The sequence below is a fragment of the Myxocyprinus asiaticus genome, chromosome 35 (genome assembly GCF_019703515.2).
Source record: "Myxocyprinus asiaticus isolate MX2 ecotype Aquarium Trade chromosome 35, UBuf_Myxa_2, whole genome shotgun sequence".
Taxonomy (NCBI): domain Eukaryota; kingdom Metazoa; phylum Chordata; class Actinopteri; order Cypriniformes; family Catostomidae; genus Myxocyprinus; species Myxocyprinus asiaticus.
Genome location: NC_059378.1, coordinates 20,326,992 through 20,352,865, shown reverse-complemented (window position 1 = coordinate 20,352,865; position 25,874 = coordinate 20,326,992). Strand labels below are relative to the sequence as shown.

General features: G+C 39.1%; 1 protein-coding gene across 4 annotated transcripts; it reads left to right on the top strand.

Moving 5' to 3' along the window:
- The first annotated feature begins 2,954 nt into the window (after window positions 1-2,954).
- Window positions 2,955-24,503, top strand: hipk1b (homeodomain interacting protein kinase 1b). Of its 4 annotated transcripts, none has more exons than XM_051673044.1 (17): window positions 2,955-3,268; window positions 7,142-7,833; window positions 8,443-8,816; window positions 9,712-9,835; window positions 10,150-10,269; window positions 10,369-10,455; window positions 10,551-10,735; window positions 10,859-11,009; window positions 11,133-11,319; window positions 14,286-14,404; window positions 14,690-14,824; window positions 17,240-17,391; window positions 18,530-18,673; window positions 18,797-18,937; window positions 21,818-22,029; window positions 22,482-22,606; window positions 22,840-24,503. In XM_051673044.1, the coding sequence occupies exons 2-17, from the start codon at window positions 7,144-7,146 to the stop codon at window positions 23,254-23,256; spliced, it is 3,363 nt and encodes a 1,120-aa protein (XP_051529004.1). In that variant the 5' UTR covers window positions 2,955-3,268; window positions 7,142-7,143; the 3' UTR covers window positions 23,257-24,503. The 4 variants fall into 4 exon arrangements, with proteins under 4 accessions (XP_051529004.1, XP_051529003.1, XP_051529006.1 ...); XM_051673043.1 differs by having other exon boundaries at window positions 17,237-17,391; XM_051673046.1 differs by lacking the exon at window positions 14,690-14,824.
- Window positions 24,504-25,874: the final 1,371 nt, after the last annotated feature.

Sequence of the window (25,874 nt, the reverse complement as noted above, 5' to 3'; positions counted from 1 at the left end):
GTAATTCTTAGTGCACATACATCTGCACTTCTGTAAAGTACAACTGAGGAAAGAAGAATGACTTACATTTAACAGGTTCACCAGAGGTAACACTAATCAAATCACAATTATCAGTAAAGCAGACAAAACAAAACAACAACAATGGTCATAAGAATTAAAACTATATTAATTTATTTTATTTTTATTAGTTATTCTAAAATGTGACATTTAAAGTACTGTTTATTTAGGACCACGTAATGACAACTTTAGTGTTTAAAGAGTAATGGCAACTTAATTAAAACTAGTAAGAATAGTTTAAAAAATAATAATAATAAATAATAAGTTGAGTCAACTATTTTTATTTTATTTTAGATAACTATTAGTATTTACAGTGTGGGGTCCAAAAGTCTAATAGCAAATTGAAATCTGCGATTCAATCTAATTTAAACTTAATTAATTAATTTTTTAATTAATTATATTTATTTATCACACATTATACATTTCCACATATACAGTGAAATTCTTTTTTTTCACATATCCCAGCTAAGCTGGGGTCAGAGCGCAGGGTCAGCCATGATACGGCGCCCCTGGAGCAGATAGGGTCAAGGGCCTTGCTCAAGGGCCCAACAGTGGCATCTTGGTGGTGCTGGGGCTTGAACCCCCGACCTTCTGATCAGTAACCCAGAGCCTTAACCGCTGAGCCACCAAAAATCGTTTAAGGACATTTGTCAAATGTTAACTCGTTTCTACTAAATGCACTGAAGTACATAGAATGTTTCACCGCAATCTCTACCAAAATATCAGTAGGCCTATCTTTGGTTTTAACATAGCCTATAATTACTAAAGCGATATACTGTTACAGACATTAGACTTCCATGAAATGAAGCGCACGTCAACAGTCAAGAACGTCAATGACGTGTTTCCAGTAGCAACAGGGAAACATGTTCTTGTAAAGCAGGACGGTATTTTCCCATCAGTTGCACAATTGCTCATCTCTGTTCGTGCGTGCAGAGCCGTGCGCGCATGCGCAGTGTCGAATTCGTGTATGGGGGTCGTATCTAGAAGGGATCCCTCTCTCGACAACTTCTCGCGCATGCGCATTCTGTTAAAACGCATCTCCGCGTATTAATGATGGAAAGCATTAGAAACTTCAATAATATAAATAATATAACATTATTATTATTACTATCATTATAATAGTGCGACTATCTGCACTGAAATGGTCTGGTGGAAACAAAGAAATTAAGACAAACTGCTTTTTGAATATCATAGCAATAGTTTAGTGTGATAAAAGAGTGCTAATGTGCATTCGGATTACCTGGGTTGTAATCCTCCTTTTGTCCCAGTTTCCCCCATCCTGTTTCCTGTCTCCACACTTAATACTTTTTTTAATACTACTTATAATAACAAATAAAATAATGCTGTTTAAAGACGTATATCTCTTTTAGAACTGGAAAATGTAAAACAAATCTTGTGGAGATTTTGTTTGTGTTCCGTTGCTCGCGCTCCTTTCCAGTCTAATCGCAAAACAAAAACAAATGTGTCCCCACTCAAGATATATGTCCACTGAAGGGTGGATGTAATCTTTGTATATTAAAATATAAAGGTGCATGTCAGTGGATTAGAACCACTTATACAAAGGGCGAATATGTTACTTCTTGATCACCCAATCAGACTCTCAACAAATGAGTTGATTGATGTACTTTTCCAGTGACCAACAACATCTCATGTATTTCCAAGTGCATTTAGAAAACGAGTTAACATTTGTCAAATGTTAACTCGTTTCTACTAAATGCACTGAAGTACATAGAATGTTTCACCGCAATCTCTACCAAAATATCAGTAGGCCTATCTTTGGTTTTAACATAGCCTATAATTACTAAAGCGATATACTGTTACAGACATTAGACTTCCATGAAATGAAGCGCACGTCAACAGTCAAGAACGTCAATGACGTGTTTCCAGTAGCAACAGGGAAACATGTTCTTGTAAAGCAGGACGGTATTTTCCCATCAGTTGCACAATTGCTCATCTCTGTTCGTGCGTGCAGAGCCGTGCGCGCATGCGCAGTGTCGAATTCGTGTATGGGGGTCGTATCTAGAAGGGATCCCTCTCTCGACAACTTCTCGCGCATGCGCATTCTGTTAAAACGCATCTCCGCGTATTAATGATGGAAAGCATTAGAAACTTCAATAATATAAATAATATAACATTATTATTATTACTATCATTATAATAGTGCGACTATCTGCACTGAAATGGTCTGGTGGAAACAAAGAAATTAAGACAAACTGCTTTTTGAATATCATAGCAATAGTTTAGTGTGATAAAAGAGTGCTAATGTGCATTCGGATTACCTGGGTTGTAATCCTCCTTTTGTCCCAGTTTCCCCCATCCTGTTTCCTGTCTCCACACTTAATACTTTTTTTAATACTACTTATAATAACAAATAAAATAATGCTGTTTAAAGACGTATATCTCTTTTAGAACTGGAAAATGTAAAACAAATCTTGTGGAGATTTTGTTTGTGTTCCGTTGCTCGCGCTCCTTTCCAGTCTAATCGCAAAACAAAAACAAATGTGTCCCCACTCAAGATATATGTCCACTGAAGGGTGGATGTAATCTTTGTATATTAAAATATAAAGGTGCATGTCAGTGGATTAGAACCACTTATACAAAGGGCGAATATGTTACTTCTTGATCACCCAATCAGACTCTCAACAAATGAGTTGATTGATGTACTTTTCCAGTGACCAACAACATCTCATGACCGAAAATAGCAGACGTAGAGCTAAACTTATCGAATTTATTGTGTGAAATATATATTTTAGAGCTTGAACTGATCATCAAAACAGACAATGTAAAATAATCTTTTACAAGCTTCTCGTTGTTGTTCGACATCAAATTAAAGCCGCGTAAGAATCTCGCGAGATGACGAGAGAGGGATCCCTTCTAGACACGACCGTGGACAGGAAGCTCGACTGAAGCAGCTGATAATCAGGCTTTGGATGTTCCAGGGACCGCTCTAGCCTTCTTTAGCCTGGATTTTAATCAGGGCCTTTTTTTAGAAGTACAAAAACCGACGTATATATGAGCAGTGTGCCCGGTCACCTCTCACAGTGACTGATGGAGCTGTATTTTTGTACCGATCGCTGTTTATTTTCGATTCAACTGTAGGGCCGGCGTCCCTTGTGTTGGAGCAGCTCAACAATGAAGGCCTAACATCCAGATCTGTGGGATTTAAAGCTCTCCTCTGATCTCGGACACGAGGATCAATACACTAACTCAGGTATTAATTGAACAATATCACGGCTATATGAATAGAAAGTTGCATTCGTCCATTCTATTTCCATCTACAGAGCGTGTTTTATTTCACTTGGGTAGGCATGTAATGTATTTTAATGTGATTTTCGTGAAGGGGTGGGGGGGAGGGGGGGTTGGGTTTTGGAGCTCTTCTTGATTTTCCACTTTTTTTCTCCATTTGTGAGTCGCAATTGTAATCTTAAGTGTTTCGTTTAATATGTTACATTGTAACATTGACTTTAACGATTGGTTGACAAGCAGCAGATAGATGATACAATGTTACAAAATAATGACGTCTGTAGATGGTTGAATATTGGCTACTGTGTAACCAATTTCGGAGACTGCGGTATGACTGTACATTGATTTAGAAAAAAAAAAAAGAGTATTTTTGTTAATGTCATACCAGTTTCTTTTTTGCTTCGTTGCTTTAGCTCCGTTTTCTGGAAAAGGGTGGAGTCGATTCCTAGCTGTAAACATCCAGCGATTACGTATAGTTATAAAGCTTCATTATTGTAAATATACGACTGCAGCGCCTATATAATCGACATCGACAATTCGATATGCTGTTTTGTCGATCTCTTAACCAACGGTGGAAGGCCCACAGGGATCTAGGTAAATTCTTATATAAAAGGTCGAATACCCATTTTTGAGACGAATGAGCAAATTGACTGTTGCTGAATTTTCCATTCTTTCGATATTATTTCTGTCTACATCATTTGAAAGTCTGTACTTGTGTAAATAATTCATAATTTCATCGACTGCAAAGCTTTTGACGAACGGTGGAAGGTGTATTTCTTTTCAGGCCACGGCTTAACAATAAGGATTATTATACTGGACTAAATTGATTTTTTTTAGCCCTGCCAACATTTTCACTGGCCCTACAACAATTGTTTTTGACAGACACAATACAAAAATATATTTGTATATTTTTTTATTTATTTGTTTATTTTTTAAATCTCCCCTTTTCTCCCCAATTTGGAATGCCCAATTCTCAATGCGCTCTAAATCCTCGTGGTGGCGTAGTGACTCGCCTCAATCCGGGTGGCGGAGGACGAATCTCAGTTGCCTCCACGTCAGTTGAGACCGTCAATCCGCGCATTTTATCATATGGCTTGTTGAGCGTGATACCTAGGAGACCTAGCGCATGTAGAGGCTTCATGCTATTCTCCTCACCACGCCCCCACCTAGAGCTAACCACATTATAGCGACCACGAGGAGGTTAACTCAACGTGACTCCACCCACCCTAGCAACCGGGCGAATTGGTTGCTTAGGAGACCTGGCTGGAGTCACTCAGCACACCCTGGATTTGAACTTGCGACTCCAGGTGTGATAGTCAGCGTCTTTACTTGCTGAGCTTCCCAGGCCCCCCACAAATGTTTTTAATTTGCAACAATAGCTGGAAATTGTACATCTAAAATGTAACTCCGTCGCCATAAACTTCATAAAGTCTTGCTTGCACTTATTGTAACATGATGGCATGTGGTGCAAAAATGTCACTGATAGCAGATATAGAAAATGTGGGGCACAAAATGCCATCCTTATGGTTGTACATTTTTATGTTTTAACTTTTGATGAATTTCATGATATTACCTAATATCTAGTTATTGGTTAAGTGCCTCTGCAAACACTGTATATTATAAAAAATGAAATGGCATTTTATCCTGCTTATGGGGGTTTTTGAGTCAGAGATACTACAAATGTGAATTAACATATATCTACATAAAAACATGTTAGACCAACAATATTCCCCCAAATGTTGTCCCAACTAGCCTAACAGAGTTGTCTGAAAGCACAATTTCATATTCAATGACGCACTCCAATATGAATAAATTATGCTTATTTTTTGCTCTTTGCTGACTTTATGCTGTTATTGTTGTTTTTTGTTGCCACTGTTAGTCAATTGTTGTGTGGTGATGTGAGGAGCTTCTCTTAACTTAATGAGGTTTGTTGATTGTCACTGTTATGGCACTTTTCCACTGCACGTTACGGTTCGGCTCGACTCTGCTCACTTTACTTTTCTGAGCTTACTATTCCACTGCAGTTTAGTGCCGCCTCAACGTGGGTGGGATTATAGGCTGATCGTCATATTTGCGCTGCCTCTACTGCCGTGACGTCGTCTTAAACGGACACAAACATTACTGACCATAAACAATAACACAACCGCTAGCTGTTAGCTACTAGCTCATTGTGCTGCATAAAGCAGTTGTTGCATGATTATTTTACACAAGTGTAACAGTTAAATTGGCCTGGTTGTTTTAGAAGCAAGCTTTCCAGTAGCTGGTCAACTAAATAAAGTGAAGCTTTCAAGCAGAATATAGAGTTAACGTAACAAAATGTACCATCCTCCATCGTGGACTCCAACAATGTGTTAGCTGAGTCAAGGGCACTCTCCCTCCCATTGCTCACCGGTCTATTGCCATAGATAGCGTCCATTTGGTCGAACCACTTCCACTTTCTTCTGCTTGAACCACTCCGGCTGTTGTGGTCCTTGATAGTTCTGTAGTCACTTAAGTTTTTTTTTTACTTTTCCCTACACTGTTGGTAGGTCCAGTGGTAGCCGTGTGCGGCCAACAGCTGAGACACTTCCTGAAAGACTTTTTCGTTTTGCGTCGTTTCGTTCGTCGCTGACGAGAGGAACATCTGCAGCTCGTTTATTGACCACGACGTGGTTTTGCGCACAGCAATTTCTTTGTAAAGAAAGACGTTTTTAGTCGCGTGAACAAATGATATCGCTGTTGCTAACTTTAAAACTAGCGGGTTGATGTCCCGTGTCGCAAATCCAGTGACGCTGGTAGTGATGATTCTCTCTGACCAATCAGTGATCTGCAGGGTTTTGACGTCACATTTAGTATCGGGTCGGCTCGCTTGGAACCTCGACCGAGGTGGTACTAAAAAAAAAAGTATCAGGTACCAGGTACTATCCACAGTGGAAAACCCCCCAAAAAGTGAGCAGAGTCGAGCTGTACCGTGCAGTGGAAAAGCCCCATTATAGAGGTTTGTGTGTTAAAGGTTGAGGTCTATTGTGTCTATGTCAAACAATTGTAGGTACTGCCTTGCGAGACATACCTCTCTCTTCAGAGGCAAAGAATGCAGTTAACTTCATGTAAAAGTAATTGAAATGGTGACAAAATTAAAAGTTCTCATATTGTAAATTGACAAAAAATTAGTAGTTTAATAATTTTTGCATTTAGTGAACAAGCAAATTCACATTGACTAAAAGCAATATTACTGAGGACAATTAATTAGACTGTTGTTGAGAGAACTCAAAAATCCTTTTGCCTTGTTTTTTTTTTTTTTTTTTTTTTGAAGATTGCTCAATTCCTTATTTTACAGTGTAGTGACCTGTTAGATATCCGTACAAGAAAAAAAAGCCCTCATAAAGATAAAAGTTCCCCTGAAAATCATATTCAGGGGGCAAAAATTGCCCCTTAATAAAATCATTAAGTTCTGACACTGGTGCCAAACATTCCTGATTTAATTTTTTCAATCCCACTCATGCTTCCAAGACTATCACAAGTCTTTCTCACATTCTTCATAATAATCTATTTTAGCCAGCTATATAGCTTTACCTTGGTGGCATATTTTGCATTAGCAGAATTCAAAAAACATTAAGTATATTACAGAAAAACAAATGTGTACGTATGCAAAGCATAAAAACAAATGATCAACAAACATAAAATATAGGGGCAATGCTGCTCTGGCCCGTTAAAGCAAGTGACGTTTCCCTGGGCTATCTTTATTATTGAGCCCTGCAGGCAACTCCGTTTTTGGGAGCAATGTGAGTGTTTACATTTAGAAGTGCTTTTGTGCTCTTTTTGTATTTTAGTTTCACATTTTATTCATTTAATATATACACAGGCATGGCTTCGCAGCTGCAGGTATTCTCTCCTCCATCTGTGTCTTCCAGTGCCTTCTGCAGGGTGAAAAAAATGAAAGTGGAGAGCTGTGCATGGGATGCTTCCAATGAAGCGTACAGTTCCGTGGGCCAAGCGTACAGCTTCAACCCCGCAGCAGGCCTCCCTTTTGGCACCTCCGGCCTGGTCTTTCCCCCTGCGTCTCGGGGCCAGGTGGTGGTCCGTGCGGCAGATAGCACTGGGAGCCTCGCGCGTGGTTCCAGCCGAAGAGCCTCCCACAACAACCACCACTTGGAATCCCACTCCACCCGCACACAGAGGTACGGCGTGAAACGGAAGAACGAGGAGGTGGAGAGTTCCGGAGGTGGGGGCAGCGGTAGTGGCAGCGTTCAGATTCTGGAGGAGCTCTCTGCGCCTGCCTTCTCCGCCCGCACAGGAGGAGCTGGAACTACAGCCCAGTCCATCCCCCACTCTGCACCCACCACCAAGAGCAGCAGCTCCAATGGGGAGGGGGACTACCAGCTGGTCCAACACGAGATCCTATGCTCAGTTTCCAACAGCTATGAAGTTCTTGAGTTTCTTGGTCGGGGAACATTTGGGCAGGTGGCCAAGTGCTGGAAAAGAGGCACCAGTGAGATTGTGGCCATCAAAATCTTGAAGAACCATCCTTCATATGCACGTCAGGGACAGATTGAGGTAGGTTATAATGCAATGGGTTAATATTTTGCAACCTTGGCTTTATTATTTACCCTCAGTTGTCAAGATTGTGCTTGCATTATCAATTTTATTTCAGAGACTGTAGTTGCCATGTTCTGTTTTCTCTTACTCTATAATGTAGCCTAATGAATGCAGCGTTCCATTCAAAGTTAGATGTGGAACATTGCTGCTTGATATCTCTGACTTCTGAACATAATTGCGTTCCATTGCCTGATGCTTGGACAATAACATATTATGAAAGAAGTTGCAGTGCTAGCATTTGTAGAGCATATTGCAGATTATAAACTATAGTGCTAGCATTTGTTTTACACCCCTGTATTTGCAAGCAGATTGTATCTTCATGTAGTGTAGGAACTTTGACTTGAAATCTTTATTTGCTTAAAAGTTAGATGTTTATTATTAACAGTATACATCCCTGGGTGCAGCCATGTTAATGTTACGCCATACATCCGCAAGATTTTCCCAGTTGGAAGTTCTATTACACTTTACAAGTTGGAAATTCTGACTTTCCGAATTAAATGATACGCAGCATAAATGTGACTCTGCCCATGTACCCCCTCAAGCTAACCTAGTCAATACCTTTCTCAGGTGAGCATATTGAACCGACTCAGTGCGGAAAATGCTGATGAGTTCAACTTTGTTCGCTCCTACGAGTGTTTCCAACACAAGGGCCACACATGCTTGGTGTTTGAGATGCTGGAGCAGAATCTGTATGACTTCCTAAAGCACAGCAAGTTCAGCCCACTGCCCTTGCGTCACATCCGTCCCATCCTGCAGCAGGTGGCTACGGCCCTGATGAAGCTCAAGAGCCTGGGCCTCATTCATGCTGACCTTAAGCCTGAGAACATCATGCTGGTGGACCCCATCAGACAGCCCTATAGGGTGAAGGTCATTGACTTTGGATCGGCCAGTCACGTCTCTAAAGCTGTCTGCTCTACTTACCTCCAGTCTCGCTACTATAGGTGAGGAAAAATTATCAGTGATCTATAATTTTATGAGATCACGTATTTTCCCCCAGGAGGGATTAAAGGAATAATTCACCCAAAAATGAAAATTCTCATCATTTACTCACCCTCATGCCATCCCAGATGTGTGTGAATTTTTCTTTCTGTAGAACACAAAAGAAGATTTTTAGAAGAATATCTCTGTAGGTCCGTACAAAGCAAGTGAACGGGGTCCAAAACTTGTATGCTACCTTTATGTGCTTTTTGGAGCTTCAAAGTAATCCCTGAAGCGATCCAATCGGTTTTGGTTAAGAACAGACCAAAATGTGAATCCTTTTTCACTGTACATCTTGACATCTGCAGTCTCCTTGGCGATCATGATTTCAAGCTCGATTACACTTCCTAGCACAATCTAGCGCTCTGCGCATGCATCCAACACTAGGAAGTGTAATTGATCTTGAAATAATGATTGTCTAGAGACTGCAATGTTAATATGTGAAGTGAAAAAGGGGTTACATTTTGGTCTGTTCACTCCCAAAAATGATCGGATCACTTCATTGATTACTTTTATGCTACCTTTATATGCTTTTTGGAGCTTCAAAGTTTTGGACCCCATTTACTTGCATTGTATGGACCTACAGAGCTTAGATAGTCTTCTAAAAATCTTTGTGTTCTGCAGTGGAAAAAAAGTTAAGCACATCTGGGATGGCATGTGGTTGAGTAAATGATGAGAGAATTTTCCTTTTTGGGTGAACTGTCCCTTTAAATTCCACAATTATGATGTAATAATCCCTTTATTGCCTGATTTGTTAAAGAGTAAGTAAAAAAAACTGTTTATAAAAGAGAAATACAGCTTATGCTCGTTCATATGCTATTTGAATGGTTCACAAAGGTGTATCTTTTGTATTTTCAGAGCTCCTGAGATCATCCTGGGTCTGCCTTTCTGTGAAGCCATTGACATGTGGTCGCTGGGTTGTGTTATCGCAGAACTCTTTTTGGGTTGGCCTTTGTATCCAGGAGCTTCGGAATATGACCAGGTCACATAAATAATTTTATTACACAACTCGGTGTAATACTTGATTCTGATAGGTCAATCTTGCATTCTGAAGGTAAATAAGTTTGTTTAATATCTGCTGAACTTTATAATTGACTGTTGTGCCAAGCAGTCTCTGGTATCATTTCGCCAGGGTCCAGATCAGCCTGTCATGGTTTATTTTGTGATTAATGACCAGCTGACTGTACCCACTCTATTCCCACCCAACACTTCATTGTAACTAGCTCTACAATTTAATCTTTTTTGCTTTTAGTTTAAGTACACATCTGAACCTTCCTTTTATTTAATTTTTTACAGATTCGGTACATTTCTCAGACACAGGGTTTGCCTCCGGAGTATCTTTTGAGTGCTGGCACAAAGACCAGCCGCTTTTTCAACAGAGGACCAGACTCCAGCTATCCATTGTGGAGGTTAAAGGTCACTATCAACCAAAGGATCAAGTGTTTAGCTATTAAAGTAAAAGGAAGTGATGGAAGTATTTGTTGCTAATTGATTGATCTTTTTTCGTTTCACCAGACTCCATCTGAGCATGAAGCTGAAATGGGCATAAAGTCCAAAGAAGCAAGAAAATACATCTTCAACTGTTTAGATGACATGATGCAGGTACATAGAAATAAAAGTGTGTGGAAATAGACATCAGTAGATCAATCTGATTGACTGTATATTACTTCCTTTCCATTGCACTGATTTGCTTCCAGGTCAATCTGCCCAGTCACTTAGAAGGGGCAGATATGTTGGCAGAGAAGGCAGACCGACGGGAACTGATTGACCTGCTGAAGAGGATGTTGAGGCTGGACGCTGATAAAAGAATCACACCCACAAAGACCCTGGCACACCCGTTTGTGACCATGAGCCACTTGCTGAACTTCCCACACAGCTCGCAGTAAGTCACACTTTTCTGTAAAGACAACATGAATGGTTGGATTCATGAGAAAGATGAATAGGTTCTGAGGCACTGATTTGTTTTTGAGAATGTATGTATTAAAGCAGATGATTCATGTTATAGTGTGAAGTCGTGCTTCCAGAACATGGATATCTGCAAGAGAAGGAACAATAACTATGATAGTGGGAAGGCCCTGTTTGCTGCTAATGCTGTTCCTGGAACAGCAGGAAATCTGACTGTGACTTTCAGCAGCCAGCTCAACCAGCACAGCCAGGTGAGGGAAAACTACATATTCGATGGATAAATGAATCTGGATGAAATCGTAAGGTGCAAAGATGATTAAGAGTCAGATACTAACTCCATGTCTGTACAAATACATTTTCTTTATGCTTCTCAGGTTCCGTCGGCTGGTGGAGCTGTTCCTCTTCTTAACTACCAGCCAGCGCTGTACCAGCAGGCTACCATAAACATCCCTGGTCTGGCCCAACCCAGCATCCCACTACAGACGCGTCCCACTCAACTGTGTGCTCAGACAGAACCTTTCCAGCAGACCCTCATCGTTTGCCCTCAAACAACTATCCAAGGTAAGATGGAGCATTATTAATTAATTTTTCCTAGTCACAGGGTTTCCACAGTCATGGGAGACCTGGAAATATCCAGGAATTTTTAAATTCAAGAGAAAAAGTCTAACTCTCCTCTGCATGCACAGGGAAAGAGAGTGAAGCTGCCAAAAATTGTTAATCATTCTTGTTTTTTCTTTGTCAGATGATGGACAACATTTGTAATTAGACATAAATATTTTTTAAATTTGGTAAATGATGGAAATATTTCTGCAAGCGACCTCTTACTCTCACAAACCCCCTGCAGTTCCCTTATGAACCCCAACTGGAAAACCCTGGCTTAGAGTTCAAAATTCAAAATTGGTTCAGAATTGATGATTTTTGGTACAGACACAATGGGAAGTTAACACTTCTATTAACCATCCCAGCAGAGACGTTTTCAGCAAATGCAGATGATCTTAACCCTTGTGTTGTGTTCGTTTGTGCTAACACCTTTTGTGTTCCTGGTCAAAAATGACCGGTCCACTACGATTGTTAATAAATTTCTCATATTGCATATATTATCCCAAGATATTGCATTAGATCTTTTTGTCAACTTCTTTAGTATTATGACAGGTTTTGTACTTCTTTTTTGAACATATTTTAATATATATATATATATATATAATATTATTATTATTTATTTATTAATTTTTTGATTGATAGGATTCATTGAGTTGAGCTTATACTTGGCTAGTGGGGGACACTCCCTGCTGGAAAAAAAAAAAAATGAAAATCATAATTATGTAATAAATTAATAACAACTAATGATTTTTAATTTGCTGACAAAGTAGAACACAATAAACAGGAGTGTCTCTTTGTCATGTTTTTTCTTGTTACTTCCTGAAACATATATATATAACATAGACAATGACATATTGTAACTTACAGCAGACTATCCCTATTAAAACGAGCCAAAACACAACATAATATGAAAAGTAGATCTTGAAATATTCCTCAGAGTGTACATGGAAAGACAATGCACAAAAGGGCACTCAACACACATTGTGTGTGTCTGTGTGTGTGTGTGTGCACGTGTGTGTGTGCGCATTTCCAAAGAATTTGTGTGTGCAGACACTCATCTAAAGGATTGGAATGCTCCTGAACACTTAATATTTCTGTATTTTGTAGTCTTATCCATTCATTTCCAGTGGCTGGTTACTTTTGACCTGGAACACCACAGGTGTAACAAAGTGAAATAAAACCAATACAATTTTATAAAAATTATCAAAATAAATAAATAAATAGTGTGTTCGGATTACCGATATGGTGGCCGACATATTTAATTTGAGCTGGAATGAAAACAGACCTTTTCTATGTGGATTTTTCACAGATTTTGCACCGATATGACTATGCAAAGGTACTCAGAAGGCTGCTTAAACAAATATTTTTATCAAAGAATATTTGACATTATTATACATTGTCAACAAATTCTAGAAATGAACACTGAGAAAATAAAGAATAAATAAAAATACAATAAATAGTTAAATAAACATCAGTACTGTTTAGTATGTCAAATGCTGACCATTAAAATAAAGATTAAATGAAAATAAAATAGCTTAATAAACATCAGTATTACTGTTTAGTATCAGTCAAATGCTGACCATTATAATAAAGAATAAATGAAAATAAAATAAATAGCTTAATAAACATCAGTATTACTGTTTAGTATCAGTCAAATGCTGACCATTAAAATAAAGAATAAATAAAAAATAGCTAAATAAACATCAGTATTACTGTTTAGTATCAGTCAAATGCTGACCGTTTAAATAAAGAATAAATAAAAATAAAATAAAATAGCTAAATAAACATCAGTACTGTTTAGTATCAGTCAAATGTTGACCATTAAAATAAAGAATAAATAGCTAAATTAACATCAGTATTACTGTTTAGTATCAGTTAAATGCTGACTATATTAATACTGCCGAGACAAGAGATAAACAGATAAGCAGCGGTGTTGCACCATATTCTGTTATACAAGTTCAGGGGAAACTTTCAACAGTGGAAAACCAGACTTCTAAATATTACATTTTATAAATGCAACAACTGGAATTGTTCGGTTGAAGGGGGTACCAAACTGTGAATCCTGAACAAAACAGTTTGGTGAATACATGTTTACACATTAGCTTCCACTCAGCTGACAACAATGAAAGTAGCTACGTGTCGTTGTCACGGAGAGTAAAAGACAGACGTTTATTTTACTTTCCAGCATTGTGTCTCACCAACTAGGTAACAACATAGCATGAAATCAACACTCATCAGACACAATCCACCACCGCACTGTTGTCTGCTGAGCTGCAAAAAGATGCTCTGATGTTTACCTTTCAATCTGCTACATTACTTACTGCACTGACAAACAATAGCTGGCTAACATGGCAAACAGATGTGATCAACGTGAGTGGCATGGTTGTCAGGGACATGGTTAATGTTATATTAGTTATATTGAAAAGGGAAAAAGATGGGGTCATTGTTTAAGTTTCCAGTATGTATTTCACAAACTAGTTAACTTACCGAGATGCAGCTCCACTCCGCCCTGTCTACAGAGCCACTGTCAGCTCAGCTCTGTAAACAATGGAGTAGGAGCGCGCTCTGCTGGACAAACTACGTAATGACGCCAATTTTAAAGCATTGTTTTCTGCATTATATGTTCTGAAAAAAAGTTTTCATATCTGCGCATATCGGTAAAGTATACGCCAATACCGATATATCGGTGAAAGGCTAATATCGGCCGATAATATCGGTCGGGCACTAGTTCAGATGCCCTATGTGAACAAAGTCATGGAGTTTTATTCCAACTGATTAAAAAAATAAACTACAGTTTTCAGGAAAAAAAAGTTAATCGGTCAGTTTTGACAGGAACAAAATATAAGGGTTAAGATGGTAATGGTTGACCTCCGATTAACATTCTATTCAATGTGATGTTTTAATACAAGGTTTTTTTTTTCCTGAAGGGCTTCCATCTTCTAGTAAAACATCTAGCTATCCTGTCAGGATGGAGAATGGAGTTCCTGTTGTCCAGCAGAACCAGTCCACACAACCTCTTCAGATTCAACCGAGCATGCTAACACAGGTAAGACCTTCAGCACATGCTGTGAAATGGATATGATGGGATATTGTCTTACTCTGAAAATGTAATTGCTGCAATCTGATGATTTGAAAATGAGTCAGATTGAGTTGACGAGTGAAGGAACGTCAAATCTTAAAGTCTGCATGGACCACACTTGTTCCGCAACTGGCAGGTGCCGGTTAATGGCACATGAGATCACAGCCTTGTACCCTTGACCTGAGTCTGACCTTTTGTCTAATCTTTCCATGCTTTTTGCTCCTTTCCCTCCATGGTGCCCCTCCTCCTTAGGGCTCCTGCACGCCTCTGATGGTGGCCACGCTACACCCCCACACAGCGGGAGTGGCATCCCAGTACCCGCTGCCCCTGGCACTGGGCTGTGGGGCAGGAAGGCCTGCCCTACTGGAGCAGACAGCCACAGTGCTGGTAAAGAGAGACCCACCCAGCGCTCTACCACTAACATCATCATTTGTCATTTCCCCTCTCCACCCTGTTTCCTCTTCCTCTCCCTCATTCTCTCCCAAATCCTACTTTAGCTGGTTAACACTATACAATTTTTGGCCACAATTTTGCCATCTTGAGACAAATTGGGCATAATCGTCAGTCTTTGATTGCTTGGTGTGACATGTTCACCGACAGCCGATTAATTGACTTTGCAAAGAATCTTAGCCTACGACAAAGTTCTGGCTGTGTCAGAAATTTTGCATCAAATCGTGCAGTGTGACTGCTACCAAGACGGCCAGAAGATGTTTAACACCCAGTCTGCGTTGTTTTTCCCAAAGTCTAACCGGGATCATATTGTACATTCTGACAAGCAACAATCGTAAAGCACCATAAAAATTTTACGTCCATAAATGCATCTTAATTTCTTTCTTATCTCTTTCTTTTTCTTTTATGTCTCTTTATTTCTGATCTCTCTTGCCCTGTTTACATGGTATTAAGGTGCATTTTGGGTGATTAGTTTGAAGTGGGACAACACTAGTGATAGGTGTAAACAGTCAAAAACGCTTCAACTACTTCCAATCCACTTCAACCACATTCAGAGGTGGTCGAAATCAAGTGATCACGTGACCACATTACGCTTGCAGTCAAGCATTCAAGTGCGTTCCAATACCAATTGACCACCTACTCACCTGTCTTTCAACTTCTACGCTTAAACAAGTTTTTAAATTTTGCCGGTTACATGCAGCTTTTATAGGAAAATAACAGGCTCTGACTGGAAATCTTTCTTTCTGATTTTTATTTTTCATTCTGTCTTTGTAATATATTTCTTATATATCTTATCTCTCTCTCTTTCTGACCATGTTTACATGCACTTAAGAAAACGGTTTATTCCAGGGTTTTTGCAGAAAGCGGCATTCTGAAATGTCATGTAAACAAGAACAGCGATTTCCTTACACCACTTAAGGGATTAAGAGAAAGCGGTTTAACACATGTGGGTTTCTCCTGGAGAACGTGGATTATATGGTCATGTAAAAACGTTTCAGTAACAAACGTCATAGGATGGAGCCCAGCAACAAGTCAAAAAGAATTCAACATTTCTGGGAGTACAGTAGGAAATGTACATGCACTATAAATTATACCAATTTATACACACCAATGTAAAATATCGACTATCCCTCACGTTCGCATATATGTACTGGGGGAATCCCAGAGTCTTATGTAAGAGGGAAACCCCAGTATTGCAGCGCAATTCCACTGCATGTCACGATAGAAAGTTAAAGAAAAGAAACACGGCAACAACTTTAAGTGAAGCAACTGAAAATAAAATACCGGAGTCTTCCTCGGATGCCTTGTTTGTTATTTACCCAAGCATCTTGGAGAAATTATGTTTCTGTGGAGAAAGCTGCTTTACTGTCTGAGCCGCATGTATACGGGAGTAAAGTGTATGCTGCTTATACAGTGTATGGAAACAGGAACACCACTTTCTTGCAATAATCCGCTTTCTGGTGTCCATGTAAATGTAGTCTCTGTCTTTCTGATCTCTTATCCCATCCCCTCCCCAATCATTCTCTCTCAGTGCAGGTCTGCTACAGGCATGGGAGGCATGTGCCGTCTCTTCTGTGCTTTGCTTGCAGCTTCTTGTTGTGTGATGTATATTTTTTTCCCCTTCTCTTGACCTCCCAGCCCTCCCTCCCTCCCAGCCTCACCATCTGTTTGGGCCTTCATCTCTCAGGGGAGGAGACTGACCTTGTCCACAGCTCTAAAACACTCGCAGTCACGTTCTTCTCCCTCTCATAGCCATGTCTGTCCGCAGGTACTCTAGTGCTGCCCATACTGGCATGGCAGATGCTCTATGTGGAAACACTCTTCGTTTTCTTGACAATTTAACAGCCATTATTCTTCCCAACAGGTTGCCGGACTACTCTTCCCTCCCTTCTCTCTTAATTTTAACGCTTGTGTACGATTTTTATTTATTTATTTGTTGCATGCTGTGCTTGTCTTGGCTTTGAAAATTTTATCAAATGGCTGTGCTACATCTGAAGCTAGAAGCTGCCTTATGCCTCTCCGGGAGAGAATTGCCGAATTTATTGATTTTCAGTTTGTTGTTAAGTTTAATTGTGTGCAGTGAAATCACACTGCCTGTGTCTCATCAGCATGTTCTGCAACATCTTGGCATGACACAATAGATGTTTAAATTTAGAAATAAATGGCCATTTACCATCAATGCATTTGTCACACGTTGTGTGGTGCAAGTTTGGTCATAATTGTTACCCACAATCATTTGCTCAATCAGTTTCGAAATGCCAGTCAGTGGGACACATTATGTGATTTGTTTATGTAAAATGACACATTTAGTGCCAGTGTGACTAAGGCAGATATTCTGTGATCTTCCAGCAGGCCTGGCCAGGCACCCAACAGATCATCATACCCTCTGCGTGGCAACAGGTACCTGGCATAATCCACAACTCCAGTCACCAGTCTGTTGTGACCGAATCACCTCTGGAGGCCCTTCTGTCTGAAAGCTCAACACAGCAAACATCACGCTGGAGGTAACTTACTTTTCAATAAATCATATACACAGCAGTTACTATTGTTTTTACTTTGTTTTCATTAACATTTTCATTAATAAATTCATAATTGGAGAAAATGAAACTAAACTAAAATAAATTTTCATGACTTCTAAAATAAATTAAACTGACCACATTTTAATTTTAGTTTTTGATACATAGTAGTATATTTTTACAATTTTGAAGCCTTTCCAACCTTTTACAACCACTAGATAGTGTTAACACTAGAAATTTAACAGCATTAAAGGGAACTTTCACCCAAAAATGAAAATTCTCTCATTTACTCACCCTCATGTCTTTTCAGATGTGTATGACTTTTTCTTCTGCAGAACACAATGATTTTTGGAAGAATATCTCTGCTCTGTAGGTCCTTACAATGCAAGTAAATGGTGGCCAGAACTTTGAAGGTCCAAAAAGCACAAAGGCAGCATAAAAGTTATACATAAGACTTCAGTGGTTAAATCTATATCTTCAGAAGCGATATAAAAGGTGTGGGTGAGAAAAAGCTCAATATTTAAATCCTTTTTTACTATAAATCGAAATTTTTTTTTTACTTCCACATTTTTCTTTTGTTTTGGTGATTCGCATTCTTCATGCATATCGCCACCTACTGGGTAGGGAGGAGTATTTATTGTAAAAAAGGACTTAAATGTTGATCTGTTTCTCACCCACACCTATCATATCGCTTCTGAATACATGGATTTAACCACTGGAGTCATATGGATTAATTTTATGCTGTGTTTGGACCTTCAAAGTTCTGGTCACCATTCACTTGCATTGTATGGACCTACAGAGAGGAGGTATTCTTTTAAAAATCTTTGTGTTCAGCAGAAAAAAGTAAGTCATACACATCTGGGATGGCATGAGGGTGTTCACTAAATGATGAGATTTTTCATTTTTGGGTGAATTATCCCTTTAAACAAACTGAAATTAAATTCATTAATGCATTTAAAAATGGATATACTGAAAAACTTTACTGAAACTAGAAAACACTGAAAAAACTAAGTCATAGTGTGAAAACTAGACTTAAATTAAATAAAGACTACATTTAAACATGTAAAACTACAATAACCCTGCTACACAATATGTGTATAAAAGACCTCATTGGTTTCTCCTGCAGGGCGTCCCAGAGCAGTCAGCACAATGGTGTTCTCCAGCAGAATCCACACATACTGGGCGGCCTCAATCCCACTCAGACCCTTAGTCGAGGAACATCTGCAGTCTCCCGATCGCAGAACAAGAGGAGCAGGGTCTGTGGTAGCAGGTATTTAACCATTTACTTAAACACTGCAACGTTTTGTTAATAGTGACAGTATTTATTTATTTTTTTTACTTCAAAGTATGTGAGAAAAAACCTTAATTTTACCCTCTGACCATTTCTTATCAGTGCTTTGGTGGGCTCTCAATTGTATAGTGCTGCCATCATTCAGCCCATCATTATCTCTGACACTCCCAGCCCTGCTGTCAGTGTCATCACCATACACAGTGACTCAGATGAGGAGGATGAAAGGAAGTTCCACCCTGTTAGGTAAGCTCCATGTTAGTCCATACTAGTGTTCTGCTTACTGCATACTGTGCGGTGTACTCTGTATGTTGCCTACTAAATAATTAAAGCAGTATGCATTGTGTAATGATAAATGTTTCAAATACAACCCCAATTCCGAAAAAGTTGGGACAGTATGAAAAATGCTAATAAAATCAAAAAGGAGCAGTGTTTCCCACAGTATTTTGTGAGACTGTGGTGGGTGGACCTCGTACCCTCTAGAGGGGTCCGGGGGCATGCTCCCCCGTAAGAAAATTTTGTACATTTTAAAGTTAAATGCATCAATCTGGTGCACTTTGTGAGCAATATTAAGAGGCTAGATCTATGAAGAGCTTTGAGCTCTTGTAAACAATTTTGTGCTCTAGTAGTAATTTAATCATAAACACATTGGTTGAAAAGATATGAATGGTGATGACACGGCAAAAAAGTCACACCCAAAAAGCATAAACGAGACTGAGTTTAACGCAGTTCACAAATGGTCAAAACAAAAAATAGGCAAGAGCATACATTTGAGCCAGGGCACGACATTAAGCATTGTCATGTGCTAAGTAAATTGGTCATTCACTTGTCCAAGTAAAAAAGTTACTTGTCCGGAGAGAAAAAAGGATATTTAAGTTACATGCTGCACATACATAAGACTGGCTGACTTGACTATTGTGCATGCTGTATACATGCACAATAGTGTACCTATGCAATCAACTCAATTCTCTGCGACAGAAATGAAAACTGCACTGTGTAGGGGAGGAGGCTATTGTCATATGTTAATTATTTTGTTACGTATGGTTCCAATATTTAAGTATTTTTTTTTTTTTTGACGTTTTAATCAGTCTACTTGTCCGGTCGGGCAAGTAAAATTCTCTTTCACTTGCCCCTTCAAAACCGTCTGACTGGGAGCGAGAGATGCTTTGCCGAAGTAATGGCACAAAACACAATGTTAGAGATCTTTTATGTTATGTCGGTTCATTATGAAGCTGTGGCAGGACAAATTAGACTGGCGGGCTGCCACAATCTTGGTAATTAATGGGAAACACTAAGGAGTGATTTGTAAATTATATTCACCATTTGCTATATTGAAAGCACTACAACTACACATTTTATGATGTTTTACCTTGTGAATTTCATTGTTTGTTTTTATGTACAGTAATTTCAAATCAGATGACTGCAACACACTCCAGAAATGTTGGGACAGTTGAGGGCTTACCACTGTGAAACATCACCATTTCTTCTAATAACACCTATTAAGCGTTTAGGCACTGAAGACTCAAGTTTAGGTTTAAGTTTAAAAAGGGAATTTTCCCCCATTTATCCATTTATGCAGGTCTTCAGCTGCACAATTGTATGGGGTCTTCGTTGCCGTATTGTGCGCTTCATAATGCACCACACATTCTCAATTGGAGATGGTCAGGACTGCAGGCAGGCTAATCTAGCACCCACTCTCTGCTTATTCGACCAGTATGTGGTTTGAAGTTGTCCCGCTGAAAATTCCGGGAAGTCCGTGGAAAAGACGGTGCTGGATGGCAGTATATGCTGCTCCAAAATGTTTACATATCTGCTTGCATTAATGGTGCCCTCACAGATGTGCAAGTTACCCATGCCATGGGCACTGACATACCCCTGACCCATACAGACACTGGCTTTTGGACCTGACGCTGATAACGGCTTGGATGGTCCTTTTCCTCTTGGGCCCGGAGAACACGACGGTGATGTTTTTCAAAAAAACTGTATGAAATGTGGACTCATCGGACCAAAAAACACAGTTCCACTGTTCTACTTTCCATCTAAGATGAGACGGAGCCCTGAGAAATCGGCAGCACTTCTGGACGGTGTTGATGTATGGCTTCTACTTTACATAGTAAAGTCTTAACTTGCATCTCTGAATGCAGCAGCGAATGGTGTTGACTAACAAAGGTTTACTAAAGTTGTCCCAAGCCCATGTTCATGAAATCAATTACAGACGAATGATGTTTTTTAAGACAGTGACGTCTGAGGGATCAGAGATCACACGCATTGAGAAGTGGTTTTTGTTTTGCTCTTTATGCACCAAGATTTGACCATATTCCTTGAATCTTTTAACTATATTGTGCACTGTAGAGGGTGAAATGGCCAAAATCCTTCCAATTTGTCTTTGGGAACATTGTTCTCAAAGTGCTGGATTATTTGCTGAAGCATCTGTTGGCAAATTGACAAGTCTCGAATGATCCTTGCTTTTGAAGGACTAGGCTGTTTTTGGAGGCTCCTTATATACTATGACACGATTGCCTCACCTGTTTAAAATCTCCTGTTTCACATTGCCTTATTTTAACTCTTCAAATTGTTATTAGTCTTAAATTGCCCGTCTCAACTTTTTTGGAGCGTGTTGCAGTCATCAGATTTGACATTACTGTACATTTAAAAAAAAAAAAAAAAAAACTATGAAATTCATAAGGTAAAACATCATGTAATGTTTAGTTGTAATGTTTTCAATATAGCAAAGGGTGAATATAATTTACAAATCACTCCTTTTTGTTTTTATTAGCATTTTTCATACTGTCCCAACTTTTTCGGAATTGGGGTTGTAGCAGTATGAAACATTGTAACGTGACCTCATCATGTTGCATGTTTAATTCAGCAAGTGGTGTTCATTTTTCATCTTGAAAATACAAATTTATTTAGTTTTGGGAAAGTTGTGACAAATAATCAAGGACATTGCATAGTACCAGTAATATGGTAGTGTTATTCCAAAAAAAGCCATAATTTGTCACAATGGCATGATGCATTCTTGCAAAAGTGGTTCCATCTAATTTTGTTTACTGTTGGGTTTGCAGAAATGCACCATTCTGAAGCAATCTTTATAATTACAGCTTTATGTGACTTTTTCTGTTGTAGCTGTGGCCCCAGCCAGAGAACTAATGTGATCAGCTGTGTGACAGTCCATGATTCAGACTCCTCCACTGCCAGTCCTCTGACTCCCAAGATCCAGAAAAGTCACATGGGGGTCCAGAACCCACGTCTGGCTAAATCCCTGGCAGTGGTGGCTCCATCTGTGAAAACACAGCTCGGAGAAAGCTCAGAATCAGCCAAAGTCCCATTGGCCGTAGGTGAGTACTAGCTGTGGTGCTGTTGACAAAATGACAGCATGACAACAAGTCTGTCTATTATTAATATTTACCACGTTTTAGAATTTAAAAGCAGCTTCCCTAGAATACAGCTCTGAGATTCGTCCTCCACCACCCGGACTGAGGCGAATCACTATGCGACCACAAGGACTTAAAAATCACATTGGGAATTGGGCATTCCAAATTGGGAGAAAAAGGGGGAAAAAAATAAATACATTAAATAAATAGTAGTTTGAGCCTAAATTCATGGTAGACGTAATCACTTTGAAAAATCATTATTTATAATACATATATTACATTATATTATTATAATGTTGTTGCAGTGTGTCTACAATTTTCGGTTTTACTTTAGGCCAAGAATTTCCATTTCCGTGCATCACTAATATAACTAATGTATAAATTAATTAATTTGTATAATTTCTGTGCTTTTCTAGCCCTTCCTCAAAATTACTACATGAAGCCTAAGAGAGCTGCCACGAGACAGCCCAGCAACTCGGGGGAGAGTGTCACTGACTACCAACAGGAGCTCAGCAGATCTCAACCACTCAACCTCAGTCAGGTGACTGCCTTGTTCTGAAAATTCAACAGATAGGAGGGTGAATCTCATGAAAACGTGTCATTTTTCCCCCCCAAAGTCAAAAGAAAACCAATAATTTTTTCCTTAATTTTGGGTTAGGAGTATCTATCTGTCTTTTGAGATTCACCCATGAGCAAAGTGTCAGAAAGAACAAATGTCTGAATATCGTTCTATCGTTCAACATTATGCCACAATGCTATCGTTCTTTGTTCCAGACTACTGTCTCCTCATCCCAAGAACCAACCAGCGGCTCGTCCTCCCTGCGTCGACAGCACACGTACCCACCTGCATCCTCTCATTACTGTCTCCAGGAGGTGCCCTCGTTTACCAGCACCCCCAGCCTTTACACCTACCCTGCCCCTGGGGCGCTTGGCTCCGCCTCCCACATAGAGCACCTGCTCGTCCAGGGCTCCTCCCCCTCCATACACATCCCACCCACTAGTCACTATGCAGCCAGTCTTATCCCAAAGGACTCCATAGGGGGCGTGGTCCACGGACTCTCCGCCCACTACCAGCAACATTACCCCACCCATCCATACGTAAGCACGAGCACCAGCACCACTAGAGGAAGCGGGGCGTATAACAGCTATCAGCTCAGCCCTAGAAGGATCACTCAGTATCCATACATATGAGACACAAAGAATGATGTCACGTAGGACCACGTCTTCAAATTTGACGACCGATAGACCTGCCATCAACTGCTGCAACTGGTTTTACCTTTTATCCTATTTATGTTAACTGTTTTAGAATGTTTTTTTTTTTTTTAATGTTATAATTCAGAACTATTATATTTTGCTATTTTTAAGTTGCATCTGTACACTGATAAGTCCAGTGTATGGTTAGCTCCATTTATTTTCTTAGCTCAAGGAACGCAGATGTGTTTTTAATTTGTAAGCAATAGCAAAATAATGCTGACATAAAGGAACAGGGATTGTGATCTAGTATATTGTCTGTTCAACTAAAATCCTTACACTAATCCTTTAACCCGTTTTATACTCCGTTTTGTTTTTAGATTCAATGTTGTGGGTTTTTTTTGTTGTTGTAGGATCTCTTCTATTTTAAATTAAGTTTGATTGTGAAGCTGACTGGATTTCAACCACTTTACTGGATGGTCAAGTCTTGACAAAGAGATGTGAAAAGGAAAAAAAAATGTGTGTACTGTGCCCTCATTGTATTGTTATTTAAGTTAGAAGTATATGTTAGGTAAATCAAAGGCCTGGTAGAAATGTAGAGTGTATGTTCTGGGGAATATTGACGGAAATAAGGAGTTACACCATTTTCCTAATTTGTTTGCGCTAGAATTGTTTAATCGTGTCAAAATCCATAAATTCCCAATGAAGAAAGGGGGCTAAATATATACCTGAAGAGCTGGGATTTCAAAGCCAGTAAAAATGTGATGGTTTGTGTTGCTATAGTCAATAAGTCTCTTAGGAAATGATAATTACACACTGATTATCGGTTTTCTGAAATTCTGCTTGTGTGGTTTGTGTGCAGCATTTAAGAGTAGTCTGCTTTTCAAACTAGAGTACACCAAAAATGAACTGTCCATAACAGGTTGTTGATTTTCAGTAACATTTCGATCTTGGATATTTGGATGACAGCTGTGGTATCAATGAGGGGGCAGTTGACATGATGTGATCTCGGAATGGATCTTTGAAATTCTGCTCAAAATGACACTGTGATCTGACCTCCATGGTCTTTCTTGTTTTAGTCTCAATAACATGATGTGCCTTGACATTCACCTGATCATGTGTTGGCAGTGTTTTTGAGTTCAGAAATCATTTCGCATCAACGAGAAAGTACTATAAACATTTTGTAATGTCAAAACAACAGAAAAACCCATTGTAATGCCATCAAATAAACACAACTCAAAAAACAACTTGCATCTCCTCGAATATTTTTAAGTTCAGCTCACTAACTAGTTTGAAGAGAGCTGCAGTTTAATCTCACACTAAGCAACATTTTGCCATCTCTCTGGGGAGTCACGCCTTCTTTTCAGATAAATGCAGAAAAAGGCTTGTTGGCTGATATTTCTATAGATGAAATTCCCTATAAGTTGTGGTAGTCAAACATTTTCTAGCTTTTTTTTTTATTTATATTTTTATTAGGAGTCATTTTGTCCAAGACAGCTAGGGACAACTGTCCTTACAAAAATGTAGCATTGTAATGATTAATTTAATCCATGAATGAAAGTGTCCAATAGAATGCAACAGTGCCCGCCCACCTTTTCAGGTGGCTGGGTACAGGAAGTATTTTCCCCGTTCATTTTTATTTATTTTTTTTCATAGGCTTTTCATAAAATACTTCATAAATGAGTTCTAAGCCATGAACCAAACCAACCAGCACCGAGGTGAATCACAACATTTCTAACTTTGATTTGAAGCAACAAAAAGAGTATTTAAAAATTGGACAAAACAATAAAGGTACAAGACTCTGTACTTACCGTCTTTCACAAGGGAACGTACTCCAATCGCGTTTAGCATTGCCAATAACATAATCGAATAAAAAACAAAACAATGGAAATATATAAAACTATTGATTTACGGTTGTTTATTCAGTATAGAACCTATGTATTTTAAGTTTAATATTCTGATATATATAAATATTAGGCTTGGGATCGATGCCTTTTTCATGCATCGATAATCAGAAAATTTTCCTAATGATTATCAATATATATCTGCCTTATTGTGTAGATATAAATAGGGCTGCTTGTTGCACAATAGTCTTTGTCTCTTCAAACATATTTCTCAACACAGGTTCGGTAAAGTGTAAAGTGGCCAACGTGGTGCATTCTAACATTCGAAACAATTATTTTTTTACAAATGTACGCACACCACTGCCGCCGCTCACCGTCTCCAGAGGCTGCTCAAAATTCTGCAGTGCAATGGAGCTCAACTTGCACAGTTTTTCATTAAATTCGACCCAAATCATTATTATAGGACAAAGTTTATATCATATAGCCTAGACAATGTACTTTGACAGCTTGAATGAAACCTCTTCAAGGCTACATACAGAGAAATGGCATAATAATTCCTAATTGTTCAGTTTGCACAGTTACAAATCAAATCAATTCACCTTTGGAAAAAATTTATGGGATTTTTACTTCCAGAATCAGATTGTAGCGCTCTATAACAGGACAATTACTGAGATTTGAAGTGAGTAGTATTTAGCTGATCATGTGATTCTAACATGGCAGCCCCCATGAGGGGACCCTCTCCATGTAAAAATAAAACAGCTTTTATATGGTTAC

Bases quoted from the DNA above. Each gene is read 5' to 3' on its own strand.
- hipk1b (XM_051673043.1), top strand. From the start codon at position 7,144: ATGGCTTCGCAGCTGCAGGTATTCTCTCCTCCATCTGTGTCTTCCAGT. The intron at 14,825-17,236 runs GTAAAGAGAGAC...GTGATCTTCCAG, and splicing joins AGCAGACAGCCACAGTGCTG to CAGGCCTGGCCAGGCACCCA. The intron at 18,938-21,817 runs GTAAGCTCCATG...TTTCTGTTGTAG, and splicing joins AGGAAGTTCCACCCTGTTAG to CTGTGGCCCCAGCCAGAGAA.